The sequence below is a fragment of the Lampetra fluviatilis genome, chromosome 2 (genome assembly GCF_964198595.1).
Source record: "Lampetra fluviatilis chromosome 2, kcLamFluv1.1, whole genome shotgun sequence".
Classification (NCBI taxonomy): domain Eukaryota; kingdom Metazoa; phylum Chordata; class Hyperoartia; order Petromyzontiformes; family Petromyzontidae; genus Lampetra; species Lampetra fluviatilis.
The window spans coordinates 8,629,375-8,640,206 of NC_136276.1; the positions used below are offsets into that span (position 1 = coordinate 8,629,375).

General features: G+C 52.5%; 1 protein-coding gene across 1 annotated transcript; it reads left to right on the plus strand.

Annotated features, from left to right (window-relative positions):
* Positions 1–52: 52 nt before the first annotated feature.
* BBS5 (Bardet-Biedl syndrome 5) lies at positions 53–9,711 on the plus strand. Its single transcript, XM_078867917.1, has 12 exons — positions 53–140; positions 1,180–1,262; positions 1,680–1,745; positions 2,253–2,302; positions 3,809–3,936; positions 4,379–4,514; positions 5,151–5,246; positions 6,231–6,293; positions 6,840–6,974; positions 7,681–7,767; positions 8,632–8,655; positions 9,505–9,711. The coding sequence occupies exons 1-12, from the start codon at positions 73–75 to the stop codon at positions 9,604–9,606; spliced, it is 1,038 nt and encodes a 345-aa protein (XP_078724043.1). The 5' UTR covers positions 53–72; the 3' UTR covers positions 9,607–9,711.
* Positions 9,712–10,832: the final 1,121 nt, after the last annotated feature.

Sequence of the window (10,832 nt, forward strand, 5' to 3'; positions counted from 1 at the left end):
TCTCCAAACCGGGCAGAAGGGGATCTCTGCCGCTGCGCAAGTCGGAGCAGGCGACTGGGGGAAGCTTGGATCATGGATGGAAACGCGGCGAGCGGGACTCTATGGGAGGACAGAGAAGTCCGCTTCGATGTCTCGCCGCAGTGAGTGTGTGGCTGCACGTGTCTCTGTGTGTGTGTACTTCATATGGGGAGCGGTCGTGTAGCGATTATTGCACTGCGCTATGAACCCCGCGTCCCGGGTTCGATTCCCGCTCACGGCCAACACCCAGTGCCGGATTATCCTCGTAGCAAAAGTAGCTACTACATATGTAGCTACTACATATGTATATATGTAGCTGCTACATATGTAGTAGCTACATATGTAGTAGCTACTACGTATGCTACGGGCCCCATACTTTCAAGGGCCCCGCGCTAAATGCTTTCAAGTTATAAATTCCGGTTTAGTGATTCTAGACTTGCTCTATTACTATAGTACTATACTGCCTTCAACTTTTAAGAACGACTGGTTGTTTAAGGTTATCAATTTGTCGTATTATCTGGCTGTATAGCAAATGAGAAAATCTAATTACTTTACTATGCAAGTAAAAAAATGTGTGTTTTAGTATTTACGTGTGTTTTTTATTTAGGGCCCCTTTCTAACATTTGCTACAGGCCCCGCACTAGCTTCATCCGGCACTGCCAACACGAGTGATGATTATCTGAACCGGTTCTGGGCCTCCACTAGGTCAACTCCGCCTCAACTGAGTACCTGGTGCGGTGTGTAAACGTCCCTATAAGGGAGACAAAGGCGGCCGGACGTGGTGCTGGCCACCCACCCCCTCCTGTGCCGTGTCTGCCTTCAGCACTTGTCCCAACAGTCTGTAAAGGCTATACGGGGGATCGTGATGCTTGAATCATGATAATAAATCTTGATTTGAAGCTTTCGTGACTGCAGGAATCCATACTCTTTGCTTCTTTCGGTAAAGTCACGTAGGTAGAAAAATACAACAAAAAAAGTAATATATCACGACGTTTCATGCTAATAAAGTATAGCAACAGCACTTTGCCAATCCACTGCTGGATGAAGCCCTTACGGCGTTACATTGGGGTTGCTTGACCCTACGTCATAGCGCAATGCGCTAATCGCTGCGCCACCGCTCCTCCCTCGTTGCTTTACAAGCACGCGTTTGTCTCTGTGCAGGCTGATGAAGCCCCGAGCCGGAGAGTTCGTGCTGGACACGATGGAGTCCGTGGAGGACACCAAGGGGAACAATGGAGAGAGTGGTACGGCGGGGGGGAGATGGGGGGGGGGGTTGGGGGGGGGTAGATGGGGGGGGTAGATGGGGAGGGGAGATGGAGGGGGAGATGGAGGCGGAGATGGGGGGAGATGGGGGGGGGGGGAGATGGGGGGGGGTAGATGGGGGGGGAAGATAGGGGGGGGGGACGATGGGGGGCGCAGACCGATCTCTCCTGGACAGGAAATAATAATGCGACCGGCACCACGACACGTGCAGTATTACCTCTCGCTCGGGCAAGTGGCTACTTGCCACGCGCCGACTCTCGTCTACCAGCGTCCCGGAACATATAGTACAGCGAGACTGGACAGGGATCGCTGTCTGTGATTTTAGCGAGGGATCAGCGTCTCGTCTGATGAGCGACGGAGAGAGAGATGTGTGACCGAGATGATCGGCCCTCTGCCAGGGAGGCTGGTGGTCACCAACTTGCGCGTGCTCTGGAATTCGGAGTCCTTCTACCGCATCAACCTGAGTAAGTTCAGCTCGTCCTCGTCTTCATCAGGAGCAGCATCACTGTCACCATCAGCTGCAGCAGCAGCAGCATCATTGACATGGTCATCATCAGAAGCAGTGGCATCAACATGATCGTAGGCCGAGTAATTATCACCATGAACATCACCGTCGTCATCATCAGCAACAGCAGCAGCAACACAATCAGCAGCAGCGTCATCATTATCATCATCATCAGTAGGATCAGCTTTGGCAGCGGCAGCAAAATCATCGGGAAACATTGTCACGTCATCATAACCATCATCGGCGACACTGTCATCATCACCATCAGCAGCAACAATCATTCTCTTCTATCAACAGCAACAGCGGCGGTATCACCATTCCTATCGCCACGGGTGATGATGACAATGATGATTATAATGATGATGTTGATTATAATGATGATGATGATGTTGATTATAATGATGATGATGATGTCCACCGCGTACCCGAGTGGTCCGCTCCTCACACCGCTCTTTCCATCACGCAGCCATCGGCTTCAACTGCGTCATCAGCATCGAGAAGCGCCTGGTGAACTCGGTGAGCGCAGCGGCACTGCCTCATGCGCCCTGTGCGAGCCGGTCTCGACTGCCCCCGCTCGCCACCGAAAACAAAGATCCCTTCCCGTGTAGCCAGCAGGGCCCGATTGAGATTGTGTAAGCCCCTGGGCTACAGGGACTGTGAGCACCCCCCCCCCCCCCCAGTAATATTTTCAAAAGGAAAACAAAGTTAAAGAAAAATAAAATGTATTTTTACAAGGCTAACAACAAATAAAAATGCAGCATTCACAAATTAAATAACTTTTCACTTCAATCTCTGGAGGCCCTCCAGCAGGCGGAGGCCCCTGGGCTGCAGCCCCTAAAGGCCCTGGTAGCCTCAACAGACTGTTGGGGCAAGTGCTGTTAGCGAGCAGCACCTATGAAGGCCGGAAGGGCACACGAGGGGGGTGGGTGGCCAGCAGCCACGCACGACCGCCTTTGTCTCCCCAGTGGCGATGTTTACTACACACCGCACCGGGTACTCATTTGAGGCTGAGTCGACCTAGGGGAGGCCCAAGACCGGTTCAGATAATTATTCGTTACCGGTGGTGTTGGCCGTGAGCGGGAATCGAAGTCGGGCCGCCAGGTTCGTAGCGCAGCGTAGCGCTAATCGCTACGCCACCGCTCCCGGTGCGATCCGGGAGCGGTGGTGTCGCGATACCTGGTCGCCAGCGTCCACACTAATTACGGGCATCGTCGTCACCCACCGAACCACCGTTCCCACTCTCGTCGTGACACATCTTAGGGACGAGGCTGCCACAGCGGTGTAAGGGTTGGCAGCACACTGGACGAGCGGTCCAGAGGTCGCCGGTTCAATTCGATCTATCCGGCGCGGCAGTGGAAACAATGGGCGGGTTTCTTAAAGTCTCCCAATCCGCCCCCCCCCACACCCACCCACCACCACCACAACCACCGCCTCTATGCACTCAGCAGTATAAATGGGTCTCACCACAGTCCATTGGCAGGCCAATGGGGTGGGGTAAAGTGTGAGCAAGCTCACCTTTTCCAAGATGCCTGGCCAATGTAGGTGAATAGGCCGACATACCCTCTATAGCAGTGGTTCGCAACCTTTCTGGACCCGTTGGCTGTCGCTGTCAACACTCAAAAGATTTTAGAGGACTGAAATGCACCATTCAAAATAGATGAACAAAAATACATGATAACTATTCTTAATTTTAGCAACTGCTATAGTTCAGCGGACCACTTCCCACGCCTTTGCAGATTACCAATGGTCCTTGGAGCGCAGGTTGGGACTTGGAACCAGAGCCGTCCCCTGGGTATGGCGAATCAGGGCGAATGCCCTGGGCCCCGCAGTTGGGGGGGGGGGGGAGGCCTCATGCTTCGACGTCACGGTGTCAGATGTGATACTGCCGGTTTAGTTTGAAGGCATCGGGGGGGCTCACGCAGTTGGATAGACGGCCCTGCTTGGGACCCCACTGCTCTCGACTCAAGAGGGTGCCTCTTTATCGACGGAGTGAATGACCGAATGGATGTATCGCTCGTGCAGAAGCTGCGCGGACACACCGAGGCGCTGTACATCCTCACCAAGTGTGGAAACACTCGCTTCGAGTTCATCTTCACGAACCTGGAGTCGGGCAGCCCGCGGCTCTTCACCTCCATCCTCACCGTGTGCAGGTCACCGAGCCCCCCACAATTGCCACCCACCGCCGAGACGGCGTCTCGTGACGAAGGGTCATTGCTGACCGCCAGCATGGCATGTGGTGACTAATGATTGCTACTGACCACCGACATGGCCACATACGACCGATGGTAGTTTATTAACCCAAACCATGGCGTCTAGTGACTGGTGGTCAACATGGCGTCTAGTGACTGACAGTGATCACTAACGACCCCCCACCAACATAGGGTGCGGCGAATCGGGGCGACGCCCCGGGCCCCGCACTTTGGGGGGGGGGGGCGCCCGTGCTTCTACGTCACGGTGTCAGATGTAATACAGTCCTGGTTTAGTTTGAAAGCATAGGGGGTGCTCACACGGTGGGATTTTCTTCGGGCCTCGTACACCTCCCCCCTATGGACGGCCCTCACTGTAGCTGACCACCAACGTGGCATCTGGCAGGGCGTACGGGACGTCCAAGATGTACCGGGACCTGAAGCTGCGCGCGGCCATCATCAGCGACGGGAACCTGCGGCTGCTGCCCGGAGAAGAGATGTGCCGGCGGTTGGATGGAGTGTGGAACCTGTCCAGCGAGCAGGTTCGCAAACACCGGCTCGCGGTGATAAGCGTGGGAGCACGTGCCCAAACACCATCATCGTCATCATCATTATCGTCATCGTCAGCCACGATCAATCCGGTCCATCGCCATTTCTCCAATCCACCCGGGACCTGAGTTCATCGCTGCCATCTCCACGGTGAGAGCACGTGCCTTAACACCATCATCGTCATCATCATCATCGTCAGCCATGATCAATCCGAGTGATCGCCATCTCTCCAATCCTCCCGGGACCTGAGTTCATCGCTGCCATCTCCACGGTGGATGTACTCTGGGACGTGTATCCCTCCCTTGGCTGCTCCTCCAACGTTGGTCTCGACCATCGACCATAACCCCCCCTCTAGAGATGTCTGCCCAAGCCCACGATCCTTAAACCCGTCAATGTGAGGTCTTTAATTTGCATTCCTATTCTTTAATTTGCGTCTGTTTTCCAATCGAAGTGTTCCTCTTCCTGCCTCGCTGTGCAATTCCAAGCATGCACACCTCTCCACGCTTCTCTGTGCACTTTTCATTTTTGTTTAATTCTCGACGACATATGCCGAGAGCAATATTAATCATATATACGAATGCATGGTCGTAATCGAGTCCATACAGGTGTGAGTGTCATCTCTCTTGCAGGGGAACCTGGGTAGCTTCTTCATCACGAACATTCGAGTCGTGTGGTTCGCTGCCACGAACATGTGCTTCAACGTCAGCATCCCCTTCCTGCAAATCGTGCGTAACGTGGCCGCCCACGCAATAACGAAAGACAAATGTCCCCCATGTAGCCTTTAACAGACCATTGGGGTAAGTGCTGCTGTTCGTGAGCACCTATTAAGGCCATTACGGCACACAAGGGCACGGGTGGCCAGCACCACGCCCGGGTGGCATTTGTTCGTGAGCACCTATTAAGGCCATTACGGCACACGAGGGCACGGGTGGCCAGCACCACGCCCGGGTGGCATTTGTTCGTGAGCACCTATTAAGGCCATTACGGCACACGAGGGCACGGGTGGCCAGCACCACGCCCGGGTGGCATTTGTTCGTGAGCACCTATTAAGGCCATTACGGCACACGAGGGCACGGGTGGCCAGCGCCACGCCCGGGTGGCATTTGTTCGTGAGCACCTATTAAGGCCATTACGGCACACAAGGGCATGGGTGGCCAGCACCACGCCCGGGTGGCATTTGTTCGTGAGCACCTATTAAGGCCATTACGGCACACGAGGGCACGGGTGGCCAGCACCACGCCCGGGTGGCATTGTCTCCCCAGTGCTGATGTTTATGCGCCGCACCAGGTACTCATTTAAGGTCAAGACGACCTAGGACAGGCCCACGACCGGCTCGGGCATTGTCACTGATATCAAGTTGTGAGTGGGAAGTGAGCTCAGGGTTCATAGCAAAGTGCGCTAACCTCTACACTACCGCTCCTCACGACCACTACGGCTATAACAACAGCAACGTGCACACACACACAAAGCAGGGATGGAGACCATTTCCCTGATTGAGGGCCGAATTGATCTTTCAGATACTACACACGAACATATACCTCAGCCACTTCTGTCACCACAAGAGGCAAGATTGACCATAACTTTAAGAAAAGACAGCCGGGGACGCACAGCTACAAGAAAATAGCAGTCAGTTTTTGGGGTTTCATTTTCCTTTGCCCGTGCGGTTCACCGTTGTTCTCGATGATGTCGTTGCTGTTCCCGCTGTGTAGCGATCCGTGAAGCTCCGGGACTCGAAGTTTGGAGCGGCCCTCGTGATTGAGTGCACTCAGCAGGTGAGGTGGGGACATTGACAACGAGCCCCTTCATTGACCCACGAGATCCTTCTCAGAGTCTCAAGCCTTCTTCAGGAGGCCTGCCATGAGACGAAGTCGTTGTCTATCCAAGTCATACCCGGGCTCAAAACCCTGCTGAGCTTCCGCGATCTGGCCAGGTTGAGCGCATTCAGGGAGGTGATTCGACCATGCGCAAGGGATCTGATTCGGCCTTGAGTTATGGCTGGAGGTTAGTCAAAGTCACATGTGATTTCCTGCTCAAATGAGCACGGTGTTTTATTTACAACCCTGAGCCAGCGATGACAATTTCACATTCCTACGGCAGGGGGTGAGTCTATCCATAGGAAAACCACTTTCGACTCCCAGTACGTGGAGCGAAACGTCGGACATCATGCTCAACAATAAAAAGGCTTGACAACCCAAAGACGCATGGCAGAGCCGCACGGCACAACCGCGGCAATCTCCGCAGTGGTGCAGGCAGTTGCCCCGTGGACTCTCACACGGTGACCCAGCGAACTCTCACATGGGACTCTGCGTGCCCCGCAGAGTGGCGGCTACGTGCTGGGATTCCGTGCCGACCCCCCCGACCTGATGCGCACGATGTCGCAGGAGCTGCAGAGTCTGCACCGCGTCTTCGCAGCAAAGCCCGACATGGGCGTGCGCTTCCACATGGAGGAGATGGTGCGGATGACCTCCATGACTTCCCAGACCCACGCACACGTCCCAGGTTCACGTCATATCTGCACCTCAAAAACTCCACGGAGGTCCCACGCTCTCTCAGACCCGCACAGATTTCTCTGACCAAGGCACATTCATCCACTACCTCAAATAGGCATCGCTCAGGTCACTAGGTGCATCTCTGATCCGTCGAACACACACGGAGATCCACTCCACAGGCTTCAGAGGCCTCTATACCTCCCGAGACCAATACACATGACTCAGATTGACCCACATCTCACTGACCCAAGCACGTACATCCAAGATTCCATATCGGATCACTCAGACCTCACTAGATCACTTGAAGCCTGTCTCTTCAGAACAATCTAAATCCAATAACATAGATGAAAGTCCACTCCAAAACGTGCACGAAGTCCTTGTATCCACCAAAATATATCTCACAGGTGCACGTATGTCCTTCAAACATTCAGATCCACCCCCACTACTTCAAAAGGGTCGTCTGACCTTCCAAACACATATCTCGATCACTCAAGACCTCATGAAGGGTGCTCTGCTTACTTGGAGCATCACTCCTGGCCTGACGGGACACCAGACCCCCAGCGCTGCAGTGAGTGGAGACGGGCTACAGGTCCCGTGATCTTCCACCGCTCCCCCCACGACCCCCCCCCATCCCTCCTCCGATCCTCCCTGACCCACCCCCACTGTGCAGCCGGCTCCACTGGAGAAAGTGAAGGAGGCGCAGGTGGATGATGACATGGAGCTGGAGCCTGGGTTCTCCAAAAGTGATGCTCACACGGTACCTGGCCCTCCAGCACAAGCGTGGGGTCAATTGCAGATTTCATCGTCATCCTCATAACCATCATAATCATCTTCTGTCCCTGGTGTCACCTATTCACACGCCCTGCCATTGAGGAGTCCTTTCATTGTGAGAGCTGGAATGAGACTGATTTAGCCCAGTCATTAATGACTGGGCTGACAACTATAAACTCTGTTTACGATTTAATCACGGGGTTTGCAACCATACATCTCAGCAGTGCTAGCTAGGTGTTGACTCTCTCGCCTGGTATGCAGGAGATCGTGGGTTCGATCCCGATCCCGACACTGACGCCTGCTGTGTGTTTGGAGTTTGCATGTTCTCCCTGTGGTCGCGTGGATTTTGTCTCCGGGTCTTCCGGTGTTTCCCCCCACATTGAGAAACATACGCTCACAGTATTTAGCTGATATACATTTCCACGTGATAAGCCACTTCGTTGAGCTATCATTTACGGTCTGGCCGCTTCTGAAAAAGAGCTATATAGCTCAGTGGGTTTTACCTGGTTAAATAAAAAATAGTTTTCTTTAATATTTAGTAGTTTTGGCATGGTAATCTTTAGCATCCTGAGCCACACAATCCTCCACGTACTGGGCTTTATATTTGAGGCCCTCATTGCGCCAATTTCCCAATTCCAGAACGCACGTATATTCATGCTCAAGATTTCCGTTACCTCGCCGCCATCATCATCCATAGTTATCAATTTACTGCTGGAACAAGGCTTCCCTAAGCCATCACCATCCCTCAGTATGTCATGTTTTTCTCGCTGCACAATTTCAGTTCTATAAATGATGTACATTTTTATGGAGAATGTAATAATCCATAGTAACACGTGTTCTTTGTTTGAAGGCTTACTTTGCTGATGAGAACAAGGTATGGTAATTATCTCTTGACATTCTTTTACACTGTAACATGTAAATGAGTTGCAGTGTGAGGAAGTGTTCAGATGTACTCCCTGCGAGATAGAATATATATATTTTACAAAGAGGTATTCAAGATGGATGTGAACAAGTCACTAACGTCTTCTCTCACAACCTCATCATCACCACCTCCACCAAAATCCTCTTACATCACTTAAAATCCCAACCCGTTACACCACCCTCACCATCAGCACTACCCTCACCATCTCCACCCATTTCTCTAACACCACCACCATGACCTATTCGTTACGGCACCCTCACCATCACCCCCACGACACCACCTCTACCATCTCCACCCATTCCTCTAACACCACCACCATGACCCATTCGCTACGGCACCCTCACCCTCACCATCACCCCCACGACACCACCTCTACCATCTCCACCCATTCCTCTAACACCACCACCATGACCCATTCATTACGCACCCTCACCATCTCCCCCACGACACCACCTCTACCATCGCCACCCATTCCTCTAACACCACCACCATGACCCATTCATTACGGCACCCTCACCATCTCCATCTCCCCCACGACACCACCTCTACCATCTCCACCCATTCCTCTAACACCACCACCATGACCCATTCGTTACGGCATCCTCACAATCACCCCCACGACACCACCTCTACCATCTCCACCCATTCCTCTAACACCACCACCATGACCCATTCATTACGGCACCCTCACCATCTCCCCCACGACACCACCTCTACCATCGCCACCCATTCCTCTAACACCACCACCACCACGTCACATCTCCTCCCCGGGTGCCCCGCCCTGCCCGCCGACGCGAGAAGCACAGGGACCGTGAGGTGGTCTTCTCCACCGAGCTGGGCCTCGCCATCGAGAAGCTGCGAGACGGGTTCACTCTGCAGGGCCTCTGGGACGCAACGGCGTGAGGGCTCCGACGCCAGCTTGCACTCATTGCACACAAGGTGCTTGCCGCAAATGAACCGCAACACCTTGCTGATCTCGTCAAGGGGCATAAACCATCACACGGACTCCGGTCATCCTCACAGCGGCTTTTGGCTGGCCATCGATTAAAGACGGTTACCGCATCGCGCGCTTTCAGATGCGCTTCTGCGGCCGTCTGGAACGCTCTCCCTTCCGATATTAGGGAGCCACTGGCGCTATGCACTTTTAAATCTCGATTGAAAACGTATTTCTTTAGAACTGCTTTTTTGTGTTGAATTTGTTGTCCGTCCCCACACATCCCACCTGCACGGTTGGCTTCGTACGGTGCGAAAGAAGTTCAACATACTTACATGCGGCTCTCCCTCAGCCCTCCCAGTGGCGGAGCCATCGAGAGTGCAGGCGGTTGAGTTGTACAGGGGCCCACGGGGCCGAGGCACCGAGCGATGAAGAGGGAGGAAATTGGATTAGGGGGCTCCCATTTCATTCCTTGCACCAGGAACACACCACTGAACATCCCATCGGCGACCTAAGGAATTTGGAAATATGTTCACATCTTATTCTTGGTTCTTTCGGTAAAGTCACGTAGAAGGGAAATAATAAAATGATAAAAATTAAACAATAAAATTCTCACGACGTTTCGATTGGTTGTCCCACCTGATGACTTGTGTTGCGATCGAAACGTCGTGATCTATTATTTTTCTACCCACGTGACTTTGCCGAAAGAACCAAAGAGTATGGATTCCTGCAGTCACGAAAGCTTCAAATCAAGATACAATATCTAAAGTGTTTTTTTCTCTGCAAGTGTATACAATACAAAGTGGACATTCACAGGCCAAATGGAGGGCTTTACAGTACAGTATTATTCTAACACTGTTCGTGAATATAGCGGCCTCTAGTGGCTGGGAATGTCCCGTTAACCTAGTAATATGCTGTACTGTATATGAATAAAAACATGATTTCTCGCCACACCGTTTGGTCGTACATGTTATGTATATCGTTTATTGTTAAATTTGAATCACAGTTCCTATGATCACTGTTACATTGTTTTTATAGCTCTATTTTGGTGATTTTGAAACGGTTTTGGTTTAGCCATGTTTGTTGAAGTACGTACAGCGTTAGCCTGATAACTTTAATCTACATTGTCTTATGGTTGTTGTTGTTTGACTTGCATCCCACTGGGATTTTTGCACACAGCGTTGAAATACGGCGT

Coding starts and splice junctions, on each gene's coding strand:
- BBS5 (XM_078867917.1), top strand. CDS start 73: ATGGATGGAAACGCGGCGAGCGGGACTCTATGGGAGGACAGAGAAGTC. Junction 1,263..1,679: donor GGGGAACAATGGAGAGAGTG/GTACGGCGGGGG, acceptor GCCCTCTGCCAG/GGAGGCTGGTGGTCACCAAC. Junction 1,746..2,252: donor CTTCTACCGCATCAACCTGA/GTAAGTTCAGCT, acceptor TCCATCACGCAG/CCATCGGCTTCAACTGCGTC.